Below are 26,017 nucleotides of genomic sequence, written 5' to 3'. Positions count from 1 at the left end.
TGTGTGTGTGTGTGTGTGTGTGTGTGTTTTTGTTTAGTGATCTTTAGTTCATAAGTCCCTTGTTTGTCCTGAACACTTAAACTGCCTGCTGTTCTTCAGAAAAATCCTTCAGGTCCCACAAATTCTTTGGTTTTCCAGCATTTTTGTGTATTAGAACACTTTTTGACAATTACTGAATGATTCTGAGATGCATCTTTTCACACTGAGGACAACTGAAGGACTTGTATGCAACTATTACAGAAGGTTCAAATGTGCACTGATGCTCCAGAAAGAAAAACAATGCACTATGAATAGAAATTAAATAGAAAAGGCAGAATAAACAATGACAAAATTGACATATTTGGGCAAACTTTTATATTAGGTTTTCCTTTAAATGTGCCATTTTCTCTAGTTCAGCTCTGTATGGGACATCACACTCTGTGTCCATACTAGAAACAGATTGTGAGTCACGTCTGGCGGTCGCTGTCATGTCGGTCTTATAAAGTCGTAGGAGATAAACCTCACAATCATTTAGATAAACTGTGCTGCTGGCACCATTGGGGGTTTATGTTGGCCTTGCTTTGGCCCAAGCTCCAATTTCAGGACCATCTCACAGACACCAAACGACACTCAAACGACACTCTTGGATAATCTAGGATGCTTTAGATATTTGTCTTCTGCTGCAAAAGAGCAAAAAAAGCCGTCACCTGATCTCTTCTCGTGTGACGGACAGCTGAAGGAGAAGCGGGCATCTGCTCTGACATTTGAGATGGGCGGCTCTGCCAAAACGACTGAGCATCTGTCATCACCTGCTTACAGTCGCTTCATTTTAGAGCGAAAACCTCTGCCAGTCTCCACCTGTTGTCTGTAATGTGTTGAAAGTCATTTATAGTAATTATTTTATACATGCCGAATGGATTAGTGCAGATTCCTCACGTGTCAGAGGCGCAATGGCGTGACATTTTGAGGTCCCTCTGCTTTCTGTTTTTAAGCTCCCTGTAATGTTTGTACATTCAAGTCTAATTTAGAAACTGCAACATGCATTGAATGGGGGTGGAAATCTGCTGTAACAGACATTTAGTCTGAAGTAAAAAAAAAAAAAGTTGTTTTTTGGGACATTGGCATCAAACAGTTTTTTTTCATGCACCTGTCAAGTTTGAGATTTTGGCTTTTTGGTTTTTCATAAAGTGTTTTTTCAGACTAGTGGAAAGAAAACATCCAAAACACACTGTTAAGTGTTTCTTTTATAGCACTTGATCTATTTGTGTCAATAATTTCAATTACATTACATATTTTTAAAGGCCATTTTCTCAAAATCAGTTTTTTCTCCTACACTGAGCCATAAATCTCCACTTCAGTAGCACTTACACACACCAAACTTGACATTTTTATTCTTGTCTATATCCTGAAGGTTTTTACAGAGGGATTTGTTCATATATAATTTGCTTGGTTTTATGCAATATATTCCCCAAACAACTGAAAAAAATATATAGTTTTCTGCCTGTTCTAAGTTTTTTTCTGAGGTATGGAGTGACAAAATGAGAGACCCCAAATTCCTTCTGTAAAAACATTTGACTCTAATATGTAAAAAAATTTTTGAAAGAATTTTGAAACTGACTTGATCCAGTGTTTAGATTTTGTGTAATAGAAATGTATGCAAATTAGTGTGTATTTCATTAAATAATGCCTCATTTGCATATTAAAATCTAACATTTTAGAAAACTTGTAATACAAAAAATGTTTGCAATTATCACTGTAATCATGTAATGTAATGTAATGTAATCAAGTTAATTTTTTAGTTAATTTTTTAACCTATTCACCTGTAGTGTCTTGCCTTAAAAACCTAGTTGTATTAAGAAGTTGACCACTCATTGAAGCATAACTAAAATGGTTTAGTTCTCCTTTAGCAGTCTGTTTGTTTGCTCTACAAATGTAGCATGGAAATATTACTGCAGGTCTGAAGAATCTTTGTGTAAAACCTTGTCAACAAGTGGAAAGTCTTTTAGTTTTGTAGGTGCCATGATGCCAGGAAAAGTTTCTCTACATTCACTTTGTGGACTAACCCTATATTGTTGTTTCGTTAGCATGATAGGAATAAAATCATCAATCTGGCTGAACTGCCATGTGAGACAAGCACAGAATTTCATACAGAAATGCTTTGAAAGATGTTTAGATGTCCCATTTGATTTACCATAGACCATCAGCAGGTGGCAGCACATTTCTTCCTGATGTTGTGTTACATAACAGCTTTAAATACTCAACACACTTGTTACTTCCAGCTTTAACCAACTTAAGTTTCTTAATTGCTGTAAATGAATGTTCAGAACACACTGTGTTACTTTGTGTTTTGCTCAGGAGCACAGTAATGTTTTCACAGTGATGTGATGTGTCAAAGGCGGGAATGAACTTGCAACATGACTGTTTGTAATTTGTTTTAGTTGGAAAAAAACAACTACTCTTACACCTTACTTTAAAACATGTTTGTATTTATAGTGAAAAAAGTTTTAATTGGTCATTTCAAATTTAATCAAACTGTAAACTACCTTAAATATAGTGAAAAAATGTAACGAAAAATGGCATTTGACTATACTTTTTTTTTTTTCAATAAAAAATGAATACTATAAAATACCTGAAACAGTGACATTTGTGTGTTTCTTTTTTTGATATCTGCTATGTGTGATGTCTTAACACCTGTTTCTATTATGGCAGTTATGTTATATTAGATATTAAAGTAAAAATATCCAACTCTATATCAGATATATATAAATAACTAATAAATAAAAAAGAAAAATAAATATGAAATGTCCTTTAAAAAATTAGTCTAAACCTAAACTCCAATACTTAAAACCAATATGATGACATTTAATGATGTCTAATTTTTTAATATACTTTTTAAAGTAGTTTCTTTGCATGTTTTTGTATTAACACATGTTTTGTTAAAGCAGCTGTATGTTATGTTATGTTAATTTATATTTTTATTTATTTATGAACTGCAAAATATATATGTGCAAAAATGCCTATAATACTGAATCCGGCAGGTTTGTTTTACTGTGAAATTTTTAGGATTAGTAATTCTGAGGATGTTTTAACACCTGTTTCTATTGTGGTAGTTATGTTATATTATATATTAAAGTAAAAAAAAAGTAGTTTAAGTAGTTTGGCATGCCAACTCTATATCAGATATATAGAAAAGAAAAATAAATATAAAATGTAATTTAAAAAATGAATCTAGACCTAAACTCTGAAATACATAAACACAATATGATGATGACATTTAATGATGTTTAATTTTTAATTTACTTTTTAAAAAAGTTTCTTTGCTTGTTTTTTTATTAACACCTGTTCTGTTATAGCAGCTGTTATATTTATTTATATTTTATTTATTTATGAACTGCAAAATATATAGGTGCAACAATGCCTACAATGTTGTTGATGAATTTGGCAGGGTTTTGTACTGTGAAATTAAGACTAGTAATTCTGTGTGTTGTGTTATTAGTTCATCTCATGTGGTTGTGTTGTATCTGGCTCATTGGTTGTGATTAATGTATTATATTATATCTGTTTTGACCACTGCTGTGACCCGCAATTTACCTGTTTGACCCGTCTGACAAACAAAAAATCTCTCACAATTGTCATTGTTTGTATTATACATTAGTGATTGTGTTCGCCTGTGCCAGATTTGATGGTTTATTTATCAATTGCTTATGCGTCACTACAGGTTTAGATGCAGTCCACCTTCAAAGAGCAGGAAATGAGACCCGGACAAAACAAATCCAGCTTCATAAATGAACTCAGCTGGACGTCTAAATCGCACTGTTTCTGACCGGATGTGAATTTGTGAGACTTTAGTTGGATTTTACCTGCCAGAACGCCATATTCAGGATTAGCCAGTTGGAGGAAGTTAGTTTCTTTCCAAAAACTGGATGTCCTGTACAGTAGTTTACTGCTCACTGAATCCAGCTTTGGACGTTTTGCCTTTTAAAGGTCGCTGCACAGGTGGAACCAATTCATTAGAGCGAATTCCTGGCAGCTTTAACATTTTCCTGTTGCTCTTTATTCGTTCCTGGGGAAGCCTAACAAGTACAGATGCGATTTTTCGCTGACCATAAATGTTGGCATCTTTGGATTTGTGGTTTCGTTGTAATTACTTTGGATTATTTAATTATGATGTGTTATAAAATACCTTTAGGGCAAAATAAAATGTTTAAAATGTTTTTGTTTCAGGTTTAAGTCTCAGCTAGACATGTATAAGAACAAAAATCAAAGTCCATCATAATTGGAAATTCTTTCACCTTTCAGCTGTTATGCTTTCAGTCTGTGTCAATACTCATATCTGTGAGCACACAGAAATTGCTGATGTTGCTTGGTACCTTACAAAGGCAAAGCCTTACAAACATTGGTAAAAATAAGCTTAAAAATTAATGTGCTGCAGATAAAAATTGTAGTCTTTTCCCCTAACTTGCACCTCCATAAAGTATGTTTTTGCTTTAATGCTATATTAAATAAATGTTGCTTGGTATCATAAACAACAAGATGCAAGTGGTCGTGACAAATTAAAGCACTGAAAGTACAAAAATTGCTGAAAATGTACTCACCTTAAAGGAGAAGTTCACTTTCAGAACAAAAATGTAGAGATAATTTGCTCATTCCCTTGTCATCCAAAATGTTAATATTGGCTATATAATTTATGCAATGGGAAAAAACTGGCAAAATTTAAACACGAAAAACAGTGTTCAGGAATCGGCCTTCGGCCCAGTGTGTAATTTTGTTCGGCTTCGGCCAAGAATTTTTATTTTGGTGTATTCCTAGTTTAGAGCCCTTTAAAACAGCATTTTGGAAGTTCAAATTCATGGGCAGTTAATTCCTGAAATGCTTTCCTCAAAATACATAATTTCTTTACGACTGAAGAAAGAAAGACATGAACATCTTGGATGACGACAGGTTGTGAGTACATTTATCTGTAAATTTTTGTTCTAGAAATGAACTGCTCCTTTAAAAGTGAGTGTGCAGTTATAAATTATAGTCTTTTTACCTAACTTATAACTTTGCTTTAATGCATCAATAAAGAAATAGCTTTGTTGCTTAGTATCATTGTCCATGTAGGATGCAAGTGACTCAACTAAATAAAGAACTAGTACACCCAAACATGAAAATTGGCTAAAAATATACTCCTCTTCAGGCCATCCAAGATATAGATGAGTTTGTTTCTTAATCAGATTTGGAGAAATGTGTCATTCCATCACTTGCTCACTAATGGATCCTTTTCAGTTAATGGGTGCCATAAGAGAGCTGATAAAAACGTCACGAGTTATCCACACCACTCCAATCCATCAGTTAACATCCTGTAAAGCCAAAAGCTACATGTTTGCAAAATAACAAATCCATCATAAAGATTTTTTTTTTTTACTTAAAACCATTGCTTTTGGCCAAAATGTGAGTCAAAAATCTATAATAATGCTTCCTCCAGTAAAAAAAAAGAAGTCCATCTCTTGTTGTCGTCTCAAATCAAAACTGTTTTGAACGTTTTTTGACTTGTAAACAGTGTTTGAATTTAATTCAGACCAGACCACTTTTTCACTGGAGGAAGCGTTTTTATGAAGAAGCCACTTTTTGAAGTTAAAATGTCTTAATGATGGATTTGTTTCTTACGAACACGCAACTTTTCACTTTACAAGATGTTAACTGGTGATTTGGAGTGGTGTGGATTATTGTGATGTTTTTATTATTTGTCATTATTAGTCATTCTGCCATTCACTGCAGAGGATCCATTAGTGAGCAAGTGATATAATTCTTAATTTCTCCAAATCTGATGAAGAAACAAACTCTACATTTTGGATAGCCTGAAAGTAAGTAAGTTTTAGCAAATGTTCAATTTTGGATGAACTACTCCTTGAACTCTGTCAAGGTTTAATTGTGAGTAATGAGTGTTGAGCAATAATGCAAAAGAAAACAGCATCAGTGCGTCCCTGTATCTCCGTGTTCTTGGTCCATTAGTCAGCCCGTGTTATTTTTATCTCTATGACCCCGGTCGGTTTGACCGTTGAATCCTCCAGCGGGCTGTTGACGTTCTTGAGTCTGTCTGTTCTGAGCATTGCAGTGTAATTCAATCTGAAGAGCTCGACTCCCAGAACACCCTGAACATAAGAGCATCCTTTGTGTGAGTGCAACTTCACAGTAAACTGGTGCCTTTTGGTCTTTCTAAGAGAAATTAATGGTCCACATGTCATGCTGACAGTGAGGAATGAGGAATAAATCACATTACTGATATCTGCGCAGACTTCCTCTTTGCTAATCTATTATGGCTTCAGTTTGTTCATCATGCTGCAGTTTTTTTGCTCCAGACATGAATGAGAAAAGTTGTGCTGTTTCTGTACTAATTGACCAGATGCACCATTTTAACCTGGTGGACCAGAAAACAGGTGGAAAAAACATATACTAGATAGGTTTTGTGTTGTTATCTGTAGTGATTGTGGTATCAGGATTCTTGTATCCCCTTTTCACAAGAAATATTGACAAAACTTTACTTCATTAAGACACTTTCAGATAAGTTTCTCATTAACACCTTTGACTTTCATAGCTTAGAAGGCATAATGAAGCTTTTATTTGTGTTTCAGGGATATATGAACCTTAAGTTTGTCCAAATAAAATATCTGCTGTGTTTAGTAAACATTTTATTCTTCTTTTCTAAATATGTGCAATATGTGTGTGTTTTTAAAATCTTAAAATTATAATTTTTGAAAAAAAAGCACTTAATAATAATGATAAAAATAATTTTAATTTAATATGATTAATCATATATGAATTTATGATTAACAATAATATAAAATCAATGGCATAAAAGGCCACTTAAGTGTACTAAAAGTGAGTACACATTTATGACTATATTTCCTATAATACAATTTTAATAAGTGCACTTTGCAATAAAATCTAATTAATTAAATTAAAATTAAATAAAAAATATATCTTTAAAATACCTTTTAAAATGCTAAAAAATATATTTTATTCTTCAATGTGGACTATACTATATAATATACTTATGCACATATAAAATACTTGATTATAATTTTTTGAAAAAAGCACTTGATAATAATAATAATAATAATACAATATTTTAATTTAATATGCTTAATCATATATTAATATGATTAACAATAATATATGAATAATAGCTTAAAAGGCCACTTAAGTGTACTTAAAGTGAGCACACATTTATAATAAAATTATTTGTATTTTAAAGTACATTTTAAATTGTTTTAATATTTTTTAATAGAATATTTTCATTCTTCAGTGTGGACTTATATACTAATGCACATATGAAATACTTGATTATAATTTTAACTGTGCTATTTTGGGATCTGTATTATTAATTAATTAATACTATTTCTGCATTAAAACCGATTAAAACATGGATTTAGTTAACACTTGTAGTACACTCGAACCCATCTTTCATGCCTTAGTGGGTTCAAGTGTACTACAAGTGGTAACTAAATACATTTTTTAATACAGAGATGGTTGTTAAAATGCTAAAAGCACTTTTTAGTTCATATTGGTGTCCCAAAATAGCACATTTGAGTACAGTTAGATGTTCTTAAGATTATCTTAAAGATTATCTTAAGAAGTACTGAAGAATTATTTTTAGTAAAGTATAAAATTAGTGTGTGAAAATAATGGGATGACATAAAAGTTTCAATAGAAATGAAATTAAAATATGTGTTAATTTAACATAAATGCTTGTATATTCTGTAAGAACAGAAGTAATTCTAAGATTATATATAATGATGTACTTAAGTTCTATTTTAGTGGATTAAAAAGCACTCTAAATTTCAGCTAATTGCATTTAATGTAAACTTAAACTAATAATACATTTCTTATTTATTTGCACTGAATGCTAAGTGTGCTTAAGTGTACTTGTTTTTCATAAGGGATGTTTGATCCACGTGAAGCATGCTGAAGAATGCTGCAGGTGTTTCTTAATTCCACAAATCATCTTAGAAAAACAACGTCAGTTGCGTTACGCAACTGAAGATATTCACATAACCGCAACAAAAGAAAACTATTATGAAAATTCACAGCTGTTTTAGCAAACTTGTTTCAAATCTTGACAAGATTTGGCAGATTTGACTACATTTCTATATGTGCAACACACTTTCTGTTTTCTTCTCTAAATATTTTATAACCCAAACATGTGTTCGATGTAAGTCTAGATGTTTCTGCGCAGCCAGTGCAGGCTTGTCTTTAGACTGCATTAAACTGTATGTCAAGGGTCATGAAGACAAAACAGCTCATGACATGTGCTGCATGGCAACTTATGCAATGTGTTACGACAAAAGATCCTACCGTATGTCTAGTTTCATATTGTTTGTGAGGAATGAGCGTTCCTTAAAAAAACGTCTGTAACCACAGAGCTATGCTGTTTGGCTGCTTTAATAATAGGCTGCCGGTTTTACGGCCTTGTGTTTGCATTGTGCACAAGAGCGAGTGTGATTTACATGTGCATGGTTCACAAACGTGTTTACAGTGAAGTTTATTACTCTTTGAGTTGCTGCTTTGATGTTAAAATACTTTGTTCTATTCCAGGATAATATGTGGCCATTTGCAGTTTTATTTAGCACTGCTATTGCTGCACAAATGACATGATGCACATGCGTTTTTGGTCACGAATGGGTTTGCAACCTATTTTACATCTGTAGTATGACGTGCTAGATTTCAAAAGTTTTTGTTTCTTCTTTTTTTTTTTTTATTAATACTTTTATTCAGCAATGATGCATTCAGTTGATCAAAAGTGACAGGAAAGACATGTGTAATGTAACAAATGATTTCTATTTTTCTTTTTAACTTGCTATTCACCAAAAACAAAAACATAATTACAGTTTTCAGAAATATATGAAGCAGCACACATCGATAATAATCAAAATTGTTTATTAAGCAGCGAATCTGCATATTAGAATGATTTCTGAAGCATAATGTGACACTGGAGTAATGATGCTGAAAATTCAGCTTTGATCACATCAATAAATTACATCTTAACATATATTCACATAGAAAACACTTATTTTAAATTCTATTAATATTTTACAATTTTACTGTATTTATGATCAAATAAATGCAGACTTTGTGAGCAGAAAAAACAATGCTTCTATCAAAAAGATTTTCAGCAATAGTAGCCTGATTCCATTGGTAATTAAATAAAAATTTAATAAATGCATAACAGTTTAATTTCCTTATATGTGACCCTGGACGACAAAACCAGTCATAAGGGTTATTTTTTTTGAAAAATTGAGATTTATTCATCACCATAAATCTGAATAAATTAGCTTTCTATTGATGTATGGTTTTGTTAGGATGGGACAATATTTGGCTGAGAGACAACTATTTGAAGATCTGGAATCTGAGGGTGCAAAAAAAAATCTAAATATTAAAGTTGTCCAAATGAAGGTCTTAGCAATGCTTATTATTAATCAAATTAGGTTTTGATATATTTTCGGTAAGGACATTCACAAAATATCTTCATGGAAGATGAACTTAATATCCTAATGATTTTTGGCATAAAAGAAAAATCAATAATTTTGAACCATTCAATGTATTTTTGGCTATTGATAAACGAATATACCCATGCTACTTAAGGTCACATATTGCTTCATAAACTGGGTTTTATGTGGAAACACAGATGAGTTGTAAGTTGATAAAAAGTTAATAATTCATTAAATCATAAAACATTTCAATTAAGATAAATAATATGCAATCAAAATAAAACACTTGTAAAGATTAAAATATAAAATATGGAATTGGTTCACCTGCATGTCATGTGATCATTTACCAACATAAAATAACCATGAATATGCCAGGGTAATGTTAAATTATTTAAATATTAACTTTTAATTGAGTAAGTTTGTAGTCAGTTTTTTTAGTCTATTAATTTTCACTTCTGTTTGAGTAATTTTACTGTTTTAGTTCAAGATTTTATCTATTTTATTTAATGTCAATTAACGTATTTAGTTTCAGTTCAAGCATAACAAACCTTCTTTATGGTTTTATTACTTATTACTATGTAGTAGTAGTAGTAGTAGTAGTAGTATTATTAAAAGATGATAACCCTGTTGACCGGGAGGAAGTTTCTTGAAGAGGTTCATAATCAATAGCCTTTATCTGGTGTCTTGTTGTGTCTGTGGAGGTTCATACTGCCGCAGGCAAGAAAAGAGACGGCAACTCCTGTGTGCATTAAGGACGACCCACAGGGCGGGGCTTTCCTACTTCCTTATATGGAGGAAGGCAGGTCACATGGTTGAGCCGGTGTCAAAGAGATAGGAGCACAACTGAGAACTTCGAACCACTACTCAAACAAGGCAGCGCAGAGGAGGAGAGGCAGAGGGTGAGACAGACAGATAAGGAGAAAGACAGACGTCTCACATGGTGAGAAAATGCCCACCAACTTCACCGTGGTCCCCGTGGATGATGGCAGAAAGTCCTCTCAGGAAGACTCTGATGACAACAATGTCCTGAAAGAGGAGGATGAAGAAACCGTAGGTGAGACGTTCCCTCTGAGAATTTTCCAGGCTGAATCCAAACAGCCCGGCTGGATCTAGAATAACATGCTGCTTCAGGTTAACCAAGCGGGTCACTGTCCGGAGTTTGTTTGTCTTTCTCTCTCTCTCTGCGCTGAACGAACACGCCTTCTCTTTTTCCTCTTTTCACATGGGTGAGAGGAGCATGTGCTGAAGACAAGCTCATGTGATGTTGTTCGGGAATGTTTCTTGTGTCTTTTGTTGTTTCATTAGCTGTGCGTTGGTCGTTTAGTGCTTCTTTTAGTGCACGTAATCGCTGGCGTCAATATTTGTGCATTTATTGCATAAATGTTGGCAGTAAACAGAGCAGTTCTTGTTTCTACACTCATTGGCTCAGTTTAACAGCATCTATCTTGTGCCAACTAAAGCAAAGTGATTTACTGAATATGCATGAGAAATTCATAGTGAATTTTGCTGGCAATATAAATGAATGCTGCAATATTTAATTGCACTTTTTTATTTTTGTCCTTGAGGGCAGTAGGATAGAAAAGTTCATTAGTAGTGTTTCACATTGAGTATTCATAATGAATTCATTGTGCATTTGTGAGTAAAAATTATAAATTTTTGCATATTGCAATATTTTAATGCACTAGTTTTCTAAAATATATTATAATTAGACTAATTTTGCGATCTTTGTCTTTTGAGGGAAGTAGGATAGAAAAGTTAATTATTAGTGTTTCATATTGTGTATTAATGGTAAACTCACTGATTTTGTGAGTAAAAAAAGATGAGTAATTGCATATTGCAATATTTTAATACACTTTTAAAGTTTTCCAAAATATATTATAATTAGACTAACTTTGTGATCATTGTCTTTTGAGGACAGTAGGATAGAAAAGTTAAATAGTAGTGTTTCATATTGGTAAATTCACTGTGATTTTGAGGAAAAAAGATAAATTATTGCATATTGCAAGATTTTAATGCACATTTTAAAGTTTTTGAAAGATTTGCATTGTATTGTGATCCTTGCATTTTGATTGCAACAGAATAGAAACGTTAGTAGTATTTTTATATTTAATATTTATGATAAATTGACTGATACTGCAAGCAATATAAGTTGAAGTACTGTCATGAACACTGAAATATTTTAATGGACTTTTGTATTTGGCCATTAAGCTTTCTGAAAGGCTTTATCATTGGGATAATTTTAAGAGATTCTTGTCTCCTCAGGGCATTACGTTGTAATAATGTTTCATATTTGAAGTCGCAAAAATTGAGTTCACGTTAGTAAGCAGTAAGATTCATTAATGTGAATCAGTTTCAATGAATCGACTCTCTGATTCAGTGAATCATTTGCATCATCATTCTAACGTGTTTACTGTGACAATTTACTTCTTTCAAAATGTTTCAACAAAATTTGCAATTGCATGCCAATATATGCAGTTAAATTTTTTTTTTTTTAATAATAATCCATTATATATAATATATTACTATTTATTAGGGATGCACCGATACCAATCGGTCGATAAAGCTTGCGCGTTTTGTCAGTAAAGCCGGTTCTGTAATCAGCGGTAAATGCCATCAGGTGCGTGATTTCACATTGAGCCGTATATACTACACACAGCCGTTGTTTACCGACGAGCTGCGCAAATCAATGTTCATTATCAGTGTGAATGTGCGCAGCTCGTCAGTGAACAACGGCTGTGTGTAGTATATACGGCTCAATGTGAAATCACGCACCTGATGGCATTTACCGCTGATTACAGAACCGGCTTTACTGACAAAACGCGCAAGTTATCGACCGATACATATCGTGCATCCCTACTATTTATCATTTATTTATCGTATAATTTTTTTGTCAATTTATTGAAAAAACAATTTTGAAAACAGGCATAGATTATCTTAAAGTAGTTATTTACAGTATTTCATATAATGCATTAAAAATTTTGAATATACATGTAGGCTCTGTTTGAGAAAAACATTGATTTCTTTCCAGTTTGTACTAGCACTAGTTCCAATCTCTGAGTCATAAAGACCACAGGTCACTGAGTTTATCTTCAAAAACTGTCCCTCATTACACGATGCACCAGCTGATGGCTTTCCTCCTGTTAATTGCTACCCTGGCTTACAATTACGGCCCAGATTTTACAGACTCAGTAGAGCAACTAAACGCACATTAGGGGGTTATGTAAGCGGGCAGTTTTCAGTATTGTGCAACGGTTGTTTTTCTTCCCCAACTCTCCTGCGAGAAGAACACAGACTCAGATTCCAGTCAATGCTATTGATTTGTCATGTTGCTTGCTTCCTGTTGGTTCCCGCCAGTGGGAGTTTAAGACCCCACCCTTCACATTCAGCGTAATCTCTGGAGCTGCTCTTTGTCTGAATATCTTTTGGGACCTGACAGATGAAGGTCACAGCCTAAGGTGTCCACACAGAGCTGATTTCAGGCCCTAACCACAAAAGCCTCCTTAGAGATAAGGGGCGCTTTCACTCCCTGCATTACTGCCTGATTACATATTACTAGGATACGGCGCTGCGGCCGACATCTGTATCCAATTATTCCAGATCTCCACCCATGAAAAAGGCAACCTGAAATTGAATAACAGAGTAACTGTAAACCCTCTCAGCGTGTGCTTTATCTACTCAAAGCTTTCAGCTCAGCGAGAATAAATATAGTTAGAGATGAACTGTCTGTAGAGTTTGATTAAACATCATTTTTTAGCTTTACGCTGCTGAAATCACTGAAAGTGTGATGTTTCATTAAAATGATATCAGGAGGTTGGCTCACATTTGTCTGCTGATTCGTCAGCACAATGAAAGATGATTATTAAAAACAGTACCTTGTGCGTATGATAACCGTTGTTAGTGGCTCTAAAATATAATTTTTGATGATTCCATGGCAGTGAATCATGATTCCACCCTGTATTCATTAGTAGTGCCTACTAAGTCCATACTTAGGGTTAGCAGCATCAACTTTTGCACAACTTGCATTTTAATCCTGTGAAAACACAGGATTCAATGTTTTGTCTCCAAGTGGCATAGACAGTGTTTGTTTAATGCATAGGTAGGATTTTGAAATTGTGCATGAAAAATAATGAATTTGGTGGTTAGATGAACTCATTTGTAAAGGTCAGTTCTTATGCATAGTGTGTGTAATGAGGGAGGCTTCAAATGTCTGTATGTCACCAGTGGGTTATGAAACCATGGCTGCATAGAAGAAAATGACCGGTCAAATTGAGTGCACACTGAATTTCTGAGTGAGATTATGTTTATGGCAGTAAACCATTTGTGCAAAGGCATGTCACTTAAAGATCAGTACAAAATCTTTGCATCCTGTTGTAAAAAATTTTGTATGTATGTAATTAGTTGGCTTATGCCATTTGTAAATATATTTAAACCATTTTTGCATACTGTGTATTTTGCAATATAGCTCTTTTTGCTAGAATAGCAAAAAAACTAGTTTAGAAATACATTTGCTTCATTTGTTTTTATTTTATTTTATATTGATGTTTTTATAACGATGTTCAGACTCAATTCTGTTTGTTCTGTTTTTCCGCACATAACCTTACTATCCATGCATTTAGAGCCAGGGGGTGAAAAATTTTTGAATTTGAAAATCAGGGTAAATTTAACTTGATTTGTCTTCTGGGAAACATTTTCTGTAGCCTCTGAAAGGCAGTACTAAATGGAAAAAAAAATATGATAAAAATAAGAAAAAATCACAAATCTCCATTCTGTTCGAAAGTTTTCACCCCCTGTCTATTAAAGGAACACTCCACTTTTTTTGGAAATAGGCTCATTCTCCAACTCCCCCCGAGTTGATAAGTTGATTTTTACCGTTTTGAAATCCATTCAGCCGTTCTCCTGTTCTGGCGATATCACTTTTAGCATAGCTTAGCATAGATCATTGAATCCTATTAGACCAATAGCATCGCGTTCAAAAATGACCAACGAGTTTCCATATTTGTTGTATTTAAAACTTGACTCTTCTGTAGTTATATCGTGTACTAAGACCGGTGGAAATGCAAAGCTGCGAGTTTCTAGGCTGATAAGATTAGGAACTACACTTCCATTCCGGCGTAATAGTCAAGGAAGTTTGCTGCCGTAATATGGCCGAAGCAGGCGGAGTATTATCAGAAATGAGTTCCCAGCTAGTTTAGCATTTGCACATGTGCTGCGTGGTATTACTGCTCCTGCTTCAGCCTTATTACGGCAGCAAACTTCCTTGACTATTACGCCGGAATGGGAGTGTAGTTCCTAATCTTATCAGCCTAGAAAATTGAAGCTTTGCATTTCCACCGGTCTTAGTACAACTTTCATTAAATAAGTCAAGAAATTTTCAAACGCTTGTGTTTGAAACAAAAATCGAAAAATAGTCAAACTAACGTTTTTCAGACTTTAAATTCTGATTGGATGAGCTATATTGCATGAAAATCGCAACCTATTAAATTCCACTTTGTGCCTAAACTTTAAAAGAAAACATGTTGTTTCCTTACATTGAATTGTTTGGGACACGTCCCAGCTTGTATTTTCATAATACTTCATGTTTCTTTTCTCATGCAAATAATGTAAAGCAGTCCTACCGCTGACCTCATGCAAATATATCTACCCGCAGTGTAAATGTTACAGAGTATCAGACATTTTCGCACCTGGTCAACTTGAACCTGAACTAATGTGGCAGAGACAGCGTTGTTAATCAAATGAAGTCTTGGTTTTAGGCTTCAGTAACATTCCTGCATATTCACTGCCGTTCGTTTCTTTCAGTATCTGTGGGCTATGCTTGATGTAAGCGAGAGCACAACAGTTCTTTCGTCTTTCTAGGATGTATTTTGTAGCTTTTGTGTACCCATGACATCATGATCCGCAGGCCCCCCTTGTGTCACTGTAACTCCAACCAGATGTGGAAAATGTAGAAATCCTGCAGTGTGTTAGCATTCACACCGCACCCTCTTTACACAACATCACCGCCCGCGGCTGCGTTCGCACGTGAGAACAAACCCAAAAGCCATACATTCCACTTCACTGCGGTACATTTCATATATCAGATGAACCAGCGTGTTTGTTTTGCATTTCATAACCTCTGATAAGACATTCTGCATCCTAGACATCCATGTGTGTTATTTAAAGGAACAGTTCACTAAAAAGTCTTATTATTTACTCACTCACGTCACATAGACCACAAAAGGAGATTTTTTATGCTTTCTAAAGAGGTTTATGTGAGGAAAAGATGGAAATGTAGGTTTTTCATAGAAAAACTCTCAGATCTATGCACTTTCACAATCATCAAAGCGTTAGAAAATTACATGTTGGCAAATAATGACATTCAGCCTTTCAGATTTCAGTCTGTTTCTCATATAAATCTCATATTACATGGAATATAGCACTTGGGTCATGAAATTTGTTGTTAGTTTTATGGTACTTTTTGTTGTTGTTCGCTAAAAAAACCCCACAGAAAAATAGATATACTAGTATTTTTTTTTTTTTTTTTTTTTTTTTTGGCCTGAACACTTTCTGTTAATTTTGCAGATTTTTCCTTTAACAAAATGCAATACATAATTACGGGTAAAATATCTGTCAAAAATCAATACAATAAAATTCATATTAACATGGTACATTCAGCCTTATTGTACAGATGTTTTTTAGTGAAGATGCATTTACTTGAGAAACAACATTACTAAAGATGTTAGGTGAAAAACTATCAAAATTATCTGAGTTTATGCTTAAAACAAAAATTTTTTTAAAGAAAAAAATCCACTTAATAATATTATTTTTATTTATTTATTTATTTTTTGCTACTTTAGTAAATGGATCTTGTTTTAGTGTTTGTACTGGAAAAATAAAAAATAAAAACTACTGAGGAATAAAATCATTGTTTATGGTAAGGAGCTGCATTTTTTTTGTATGCATCTCAAAAGTAAAAAAAAATGCTTTTTAAAGGAGACTTTTCTGCTTATCAAGGCTTCTTTTATTTAATTTAAAATACTGGAAAAAAAAAATATATATATATATATATAATAATATTATTATTATTATTTATTATTATTATTATTATTATTGTTTATTTATTTATTTATATATATTTTTCTACTTAACTGGTAACACTTTACAATAAGGTTCATTAGTTAAACATTAGTTAATGTATTAACTAACATGAACTAACCATGAGCCATACATTTGTTACTGTATTTTCTATTCTTCATTAACGTTAGTTAACGAAAGTACCTGTTCATTGTTTGTTCATGTTAGTTCACACTGCATTAATGTTAACAAGATTTTAATAACGTATTATTAAATGTTGAAATTAACATTAACAAAGATGAATAAATGCTGTATAAGTGCAGTTCATTATTAATTCATGTTAACTAATGTGGTTAACTAATGTTACCACTTAACTTTGAACTAATGAAATTTTCTTTAATCTAATATTTGTTTTATTTTATTTAAACTTTATTTCAATTAACAAACATGTCTTAATAATTTTAGTTTAATGTTAATAACCCCTCGTAAAGATGAGTAAATAATGAGAGTTTTTTCATTTCAGATTGAGCTATTCGTTCAATGTTGGAAATCAAGGCGTCCCTAAAAGTGAAAACATGAGTTTCTAAATGAAATGCATGGGTAAAACCAGCAAGAGATGAACTGAATCCCTCACACAGTTTTTTTTAGGATTGTTGAGCACATTTCTCTGATCTGTTGTCATTCAGAACCTTTTACTTCCTGTTTCCTGGCAGGCCGATTCTGGCCATGTGCTACAGTCGATAAGAGCCTGTGTGCGTTTCCCTGCCGCTGCGACACATTGAGCGCTGACCCGCCGGCTCCACATCCTCTGACGGACACTTTCCCTTTCCCAGCTTCAGTTCCTCTGGAGAATCCAAACTTTCATTTTTACAGCCTAAAAGTCTGAGAAAGCAATGGCCAAACAATTCGCATTTTCCTTCAGGCTCTTGGCAGCTTCCTCAAAAGCCAACAGCCTGAAATAACCTTCAAGTTATGAGCGTTTAAACTAGATAACAGCACACAATCAGCCTTATAAATGTAGTGCCTGTGCTAATAATAAGATACTGAATGTCCCGTTGCCTTGTAAGGATTTGAATGTTTTACAGACCTGGTTCTGCTCAAGGATCGTTTAATTGGGTCTCTTTTTTTTGTTCATATATTGATCAATGTCACATGATCAATGTTATTTATGCAGGTCAAGTCAAAATGCTTCAAGTTTAGACAGACATTGGCCTTTTAAGGTTTTCTCTTTTGTTGTGTAGTAAACTACTAAAAAAGAGAGCTTGAATGTAGTTTACTTCAACTACTACTTTGCACTTTGGATTCATGTGAAGTAGTTTGAAGAAATACTACATGCAGTATATATTGGTCTTTGTATACTTGTTCATTACAATTGTTTTAGTATAATTTATAGTTTTTATTACCATTTTAAATGATTTTTTAATTTTTTGTTTTAATTTTAAAGTATTTGTGATTTGTGTTTTTGTCTTTTTTAATTTTAAAGTATTTGTAATTTGTGTTTTTGTCTTTTTTAATTTTAAAGTATTTGTAATTTGTGTTTTTGTCTTTTTTTATTATTTATTTTTATGTGTCTATATAGTTATTTTAGTCAGGGTTATTATAGTTAACCAAAACTAAAACTCAAACCATAAAACAATTTTTGTTTTACCTGAAATGAAATAAACTTTAACAGAAATAAAATTAAATGTAAAAATTCAAATAAATAAGTAAAACTGAAATGCAAATGAATGGAAATATATGTAAATATTTAAAGAAGTAAAACTGAACTAAACTAAAATGAATGACAAATAATGAAAATTAACCAAAAATAAATGAAATTGTAATATTAAAAACTGTGCATGAAAATATATAATTAAAAACCTTGGTATTTTTTTGGTTAAAAATATTTTCAAAATAATACTAAACTAAAATTAATGAAAACTAACTAAAAATTAAAATAGTTAAATATAAAATTTAAAATTAAATGCATAAAAATATCAAATTAAAAACATGGTCAGTAGATGGAAGCGAAGTAGAATTAAATCTTTTTTAATAAATATAATATTTAAATTTTTGTTATTTAAAAAAAAAAAAACTAAACTAAAATTAACAAAAACGAATTAAAATTTGTTAAAAATAAATATAAAATAAAAAAATTAAATGCATTAAAACAAGTTACTGGAAGCAACATAGTTTTTTATTTATATATTATATTTAATTTTAAAAATAAAACTATGCTAAAGTTAAACTAATGGACAATTAACTAAAAATTTAAATAATTAAATATAGTATTAAAAACTAAATGCAGAAAAATATCAAATTAAAAGCCTTGGTAATTAGATGAAAGCAAAGTAGATTTTTTTTATTTATTATATAATGAATAAATTATATTATCTTTTTAATATTTAAAATATTTTCAAAAATAAAACTAAACTAAAATGTATGAAAACAAAAGAAAATTAACTAAAAATTAAAATAATTAAATACAGAATTAAAAACTAAAAACATTTTTAATATTTAAATATTTTCAAAAATAAAATACTGAATACTGAAAAATTACTAAGAAATTAAAAACTAAATGCATTAAAAATAGAAAATTAAAAACCTTGGTAACCAGGTGGGGTAAAAAGCATTTATTTATTTATTTATTATATAATAAATAAACATTAAATGAATTAACATTCATTTTATTTAAAAAAATAAGTTTTAGTTTATGAATTCATTTTTTGGTTTTGTTAAATATAATAACCCTGGTTTATTGTTTTATTTTTGGTTCTGTTTTTTCTAGGCGTAAGCAAAGCAAGTTGATGTAGCACATTTCATACACAATGGCAATTGAACGTGCTTTATATGAAAAAGACAATCAAAAATAGTTCATAAAAAAATCAAATCATGAAATCAACAATAAAAAGATCTAAAGTTTGTTCTAGAACACAGACCTTCATGCAAAACGCCACTTAGTCCTCCTCTGTCATGTCTGTAATCTAATCTTAAATAGCCGGTCATGCAGAGCCTGCAGTATTATTGTGTTCAGGAGTATCTGTAATGCATGTAAGGCTGACCGACCATGACCTCGACACACTGAAAACAGCAGAGTGAGTTCTCAGCTCACTAAACCTTTACATTGCATTCCTTGTCATTTCGTCCTCTCCAGCAGTAGCCGCTCTCCTTTCAAACGTGGGTTTAATCTGCCCTTGTTATTCCCGCTGAGCTGCGCTGTGCTGATTCACTGCTGCCATTGCATCAAGATGAAATTACTCTTCAGTTTTACAGTTCTGGCTGACGCACAGAAATCACCGGCTGGAAACACAGCTGCTGCTGCTGGAGTCCATTAGAAACTCAATTAGAGACCTTAATGAAAAAGCATTTATGCAGTTGTCATGTTTTTAAACATGGAATTTAAATTATGTTGCATTTTTAAGTACAAAAAAAAAATCCATGCATGCACAAAATCTGCATGATGTGCACAATATATACTGTATATGTAAAATAGTATGGCAATATGCAATTTGAACACAGTCCATGTTCAGGTAACAGTAGGAGAAACTGATTTAAAGCTCATCCATGATTGTCAGCAACTTACTGCCCCCCTCTGCTGGAGAAACCTTGCTTTAGTTAATACATTTTTTGAGAGATAAGATGTGCATTTGCACAGCTGATATCTTGTTTGTTTTGCAGATCAGCTGGTTTTGACTTTAGGTCTCACTTGTCTTTGTTTGAAGAATCTATACGGTTTAGTCGTGGTTGATTTCTGATCTCATAGTAGAGACTGTGTTGTATGGAACATTGTGCACCGGTTCTTTATTTTCCGTAAGGTGAGAGGAAGTGAGCGTGTGATATAAAGAGCTTGTGACAAACAGAAATAATGACTGTCAGACAGAAATCTAATCCTCAGTATTTGGCCTAAGGTTACAGTTCTTCTTTGTTATTAAAGAATCGCAGGCTTTGAATTGCTCTTGATCCTTCTAAAGGGACATGTTCTTAATAATAATAATAATAATAATAAAAATAATAATGCTAATAACAATATATTAATATTAAATAGTATTACTATTAGTATTTATTATTTGTTATTATTTATGTTATAATTTTATATTATATTTTATACATTGTAATATGTTATACTATATTTTGTAAAAAAAAAAAAAAAAAAAAAAAAAACTCTAATTCTCTGATAATAATACTCATATAAAAAAATAAATGTGGCAAAGTGCCCAAGTATTAATATTAAAAGTAATAAGGTATTATTTGTAGTATTTATTGTTGTAATTTTTTGTCAATATTTTGTACAATATTGTGATTTTAAATACGTATCTTAATACTTTAAATATATAAAAAAAACTTTGAGTGTTATAATTTATAATTAAAATGTTTCAATATATAACCATTATAATTTAATAATAAAAAAAATTATATTGGCAAAGAAGCAACAAATTAATATATTAATATTATTGAAATTAGTATTTATTATTATAATTTCTAAGTAGTAGTAGTAGTAGTAATACTACTAATAATAATTATAATAATTTATAATATAATAAAAAAGTATGATCATTATAATTAATTAAAAATAAATATTGGCAAAGTACCAAAGTATTAACATTAAATATTAGAAGTAATAAAGTATTATTGTTTGCATTTATTATTGTAATTTCTAAAACATAAATGAATAAATAAATAATTAACTAAATACTTAAAAAAATACTTTATTATAATTTATAAAAATGTTTAGATATATAACCATTTTATTTTAATAATAATAATAATAATAATAATAACAAAGTACCAACAAATTATTATTAAATAATAAAAGTAAGTAATAGTAGTAATATTATTAATTTTTATTATTTTAATTTCAAATTAGTAATAATACTAATACTAATAATAATAATAATGTCAAAACTAAATATTAGCAAAGTACCAAAGCATTAATATTGAATATTAAAAGTAATATAGTATTATTATTATTAGTATTTATTATTGTAATTACTAAATAATAATAATAATAATTATTATTATTATTATTATTATTATTATTATTATTATTATTATTTTAATTATTACGTTATAATATAATTTCTAAAAAAAATGTAATGTGTAATCATAATAATTAATAATAAAATATTTATTAGTATTATTATCAATCATACTATGTAGAATATGATTACTTTAGGAGAATCAATAATAATTTTATATCTGCAAGTCACACCGGGGTTTGTGTGTGAAATGCTCTTGAGTGTGTGAGATCACTGAACTCCAGCAAACCCCTCCCTCCCTCATCACGGCCCCCGCAATCCCAGCATGCTCTGTTACATAACACACACTCCTTTACCTGAAGGCTTTAATGGCTTACAGCATCACTGCTGACGTTTGACCACCGCTAGCAAGGACAAACACTCAGAAAAATCTGTTATTAAAAAAAATTATAATATAGAATCCCTGAGTCTGGCTTTTTAATCAATATTGAGAAGATTTCCACTTTCTTATCCGGTCATTGTTTTGACTTGAACAGGGGCTTAGTTTTTGTTTCCCAAGTAAACTTTACATATGGATAACCTGCAACCTTCTCGCTCATGTTTAGGCCTGCTTTTAGGTCAGTGTTGTAAATGACGAGTTTCTGTCTGCGTGGGCCTTGCTTCCTCAGGTCCTGCTACGCTTTCTAAAAAGGACAGGATTTGGTTAATCTGGTTAAGTGATTACTAACCAGTTCACATGTTGATGAAGAGCCACTAGATGAGCAGCAATTAATATGAGAGTCAAAGTGACTTCCTGCAAAAAAGCAATAAGCTGAGAGAGGCTGGCCTATGTTGTGACTATAGTCGTGACTACAGGGCGTTTGTTAGACACGACACACAACAAAGGGACTGTATTTATATAAATTTATTGCTTTTTTTAAATAATGCAAAGATTTTAATATGTTACCCTTGACCACAAAACCAGTCATAAGCGTTAATTTTGCTGAATAAATAAGCTTTTCATTGATGGATGGTTTGTTAGAATTGGACAATATTTGGCTGAGATACAACTATTTGAAAATCTGGAATCTGAGAGTGCAAAAAAATCAAAATATTGAGAAAATTGCCTTTAAAGTTGTGCAAACTTACTAATCAAAAAATTGTTTTGATATATTCAAAGTAGGAAATTATATATCTTCATGGAGCATGATCTTTACTTGATATCCTAATATTTTTTGCCATAAAAGTCAAAAAATCGATAAAGAAAGAAATCATTTTGACCCATACAATCTATTTTTGGCTATTGTTATGAATATACCCGTGCTACTTAACACTGGTTTTGTGGTCCAGGGTCACATATTACAGGCACAAAATTCTAGAAACCTTATTTTGTAAATATAATTTTTTTAAATGTATTTTTTATATTATATTTTAATATAATGCATTTTGTAAATATATCATAAATTTTTTATATATTATAATGAAATTAATGAACTGATAAGGCAAAAATCTGAATAAAAAATCTTTAAAAACTTTAAAAACAAATGTTGACTTACAAAAATGTATTATAAAATAAATAATATAAATATATAATGAATAATATAAATAAATAAAATAAAATATTTGTTTAATTTATATTTGTTTGTAATTTATAACAGAAATTCTATGCATTTTGCAACTTGCAATTTCATTAAGGAATATATAAAATAAATGCATTAAAAATAAATACATTTATTTACTGTCATATATAAATATTTAACTTGTATATAATTATATAAATGTATTATATAAAATAAATTAAATATGTATTTATTAATAGCACATTTTTATTTTTACATTTTAATTTTTACTAAAAACCTTTCTTTATACATTTTCATCTAAAATCTTATTATTGTTAAAAATGTTGAATTATTGAATTATTAAATAAATAAATATTTAATATAAAATAAACATTATAAATAAATAAATAATATAGTTATATAATAATATAAAATATTTAATTGTTTAATTTATATTTGTTTATTATTTATAACAGATATTTGATGCATTTTGCAACTTGCAATTTCATTATGGAATAAAAATATTAAATAAATGCTTTAAAAATAAATACATTTAACTTGTATATAATTATATAAATGTATTATATCAATTATATGAAATATATTATTAATAATGATATTAGTAGTAGTATACACATCTTTTTTTGTTCTATTGTATGGGATATGCCTTTCCAATCATAATGACCATTGCTTTGGTGTGGTGGCATTCTGTCTCTCCTTTTGTCGCCTCCATCAATCACTTTCCTACTTTTATATCTCTTTATCCCCCCCCCCTCTCTCTCTCTCTTACTCTCTCTCTCTCTCTGCTCCTCCCCCGTGTCTGGGTGAGTGGTTTAGATCAGGGATCAAGCGCTCAGGGACTGATGTCTGTGCCGTTTTATTGGCACCGTCACAGGCGCTGATCATCAGAGCAGTGATAGTTGAGCGCGTCCGAACCCCCATTGAGCGTGTCTCTCCAGGGACCCTCGGCAGACCCATCTCACCCTCTCTCTCCATCAGCATGGAGCCGGGGGCAAACTCCTGCCCGCGGGGTAAGCGTTCGGCGTCCTGGATTCGTGCTCTTTCCTTTTGCGATGGCCGTGGATGTTTGCTGTGCTGCTCTACTGTATCTAATGCCATTGTTCTTACTTCAGCTACCTTAGGAAAGTTAGCGGGTAATTGGAAGTAGGTTTTTCAAAACTGATTTTAAGTGGCGTTTTGAAAGCTGTGTTGAGCTGGATCTTGTTTTTTGCTTCTGGAACATCTCAGGTAGAAGTTTTTTTTTTTTTTTTTGGTGTTTGAATGTTGCCACCAAAATATAGTCTTAAGTGCTGTTTTGAAGGATATGACTAGTTGCATTGAGCTAGTGTTTGGTTTTGCTTTGGTAGACGTGAAATTCTGTTCTGGAATGATTATCTAAAATGAGATATTTTGCCAATTTTGTCTACCAGAATATAATCATTTGTAAACTGACTTTAAACAACATTTTTAAGGTTGCAAATGAGTTGTTTTGAAACGGCTCTCGTTTTTAATTTAGTAGATGTACAACTGCCCTTCTGAAAAATCTCAGGTGGAAGATATTTTGCCTTTTTAATGTCGACAGCCAGAATATAACCTTTTCCAAACTGATTTTCAGTGGCATTTTGAAAGATGTGACTAGTTACAGTTTGCATTTTGGTGTTTTAATATAGTCAACTAAGCAAACCAGTTGTATTGAGCAATGTAACTGAATTGACTTAAGGTAGACATTTTTGAATGCGTTAAGCTAGATCTCATTTGGAAGATCTCAAGTAGAAGATATTTTTCCATTTTAATGTTGTCAACCAGAATAAAACCTTTTTCTAAAGTGACATTTTGAAAGATGCGACTAGTTGCAGTTTGCATTTTGGTGTTTTAATGTAGTCAACCAAGAATATAACCTGAAAATGTCTCTAAACCAACCAGTTGCATTGACCAATTCAACTGAATGCTTCAGTAGAGGTACACTCCCCCCTTTTGGAAAATCTCGAGTAGAAGCAATTTTTCCAGTGTAATGTTGTTAACCAGAATATAAGCTTGTCTAAATTGACTTTAAGTGATCGTTTTTTTTTTTTGTGTGTGTGTGTGTGTGTGTGTGTGTGTGTGTGTGTGTGTGTGTGTGTGTGTGTGTGTGTGTGTGTGTGTGTGTGTGTGTTTTTTGAAGGATGTGTCTGTTCTGTAACATCATAATTACAGCTAGAATGAAATATTTTGGCATTTTAATGTCAACCAGAATATATCCTTTTCTAAACAGTTTGTTAGAGGTGTTTTGAAGAATGTGGTCAGTTGCATTGAACTAGTCAAAGTTCATATTTTAGTAGATGTGAAATTGCTGTTCTTAGACTTCACAATCATCTACAATGAGATATTTTTCCATATGTATATCTTTAAGTGGCATTTTTGAAGGTTGTGACTACACTGTAAAAACACTGTAAAACACTACACTGTAAAACTATTTGTTGAGTCAACTTAAATTAATTTGTTATCTGCACTGTAAAAAGTTTTCACCAGTTTCAACTTAAAAACATAAGTTCAGCAGCTGCCTTAACATTTTAAGTTAAATCAACTAATTTCACATTTCAATTCATAAGTTAGATCAACTTAAAGTTTTAAGTTGATTTAACTTAACATTTTAAGACAGCTGCTGAACTTAAGTTTTTAAGTTGAAACTAGTGAAATCTTTTTACAGTGTGGCTGCCTTGAACTTTTTAATTCAGTCAACTCAAAAGTTAAGTCAACTTGAAATGTTAAGTTTTACTAAATGGCAACTTAGATATTTGAGTTGATTCAACTTACAATTTTAAGGCTGCCAGGGTAACAAACACAGCTGTTAAATTGAACAAATCTATTTTTTGTTTAGTCAACCTAAATATCTAAGTTGTCACTTAGTACAACTTAACATTTCAAGTTGAATAAACTTATTTGAGTTGACTGAACTTAACATTTTAAGGCAGCAGGGTAACAAATTATTTTGAGTTGACTCAACTCTGGAATGAGATTTTGGTGAGTTAAGTGTCTTTAGTAGTCC

At 31.5% G+C, this 26,017-nt stretch overlaps 1 protein-coding gene across 5 annotated transcripts in view; it reads left to right on the top strand.

Annotated features, from left to right (window-relative positions):
• The first annotated feature begins 9,915 nt into the window (after window positions 1-9,915).
• The window catches only part of slc12a7b (solute carrier family 12 member 7b), a 70,228-nt gene continuing 54,126 nt past the window's right edge, over window positions 9,916-26,017 (top strand). Inside the window, exon 1 of one of the 5 annotated variants that reach the window (XM_073831035.1) lies at window positions 9,916-10,503. In XM_073831035.1, the coding sequence (XP_073687136.1) occupies window positions 10,398-10,503 (106 nt within the window). In that variant the 5' untranslated portion in view covers window positions 9,916-10,397. Of the gene's footprint in view, window positions 10,504-23,856; window positions 24,024-26,017 lie in introns of those variants that run through there. The other 4 variants (XM_073831032.1, XM_073831034.1, XM_073831031.1 and 1 more) reach the window with 4 other exon arrangements.

The sequence above is a fragment of the Garra rufa genome, chromosome 24 (assembly GCF_049309525.1).
Source record: "Garra rufa chromosome 24, GarRuf1.0, whole genome shotgun sequence".
NCBI classification, from domain to species: domain Eukaryota; kingdom Metazoa; phylum Chordata; class Actinopteri; order Cypriniformes; family Cyprinidae; genus Garra; species Garra rufa.
Note: the sequence above shows the minus strand (reverse complement) of the source record. Positions and strands in the feature narration are given on the sequence as shown.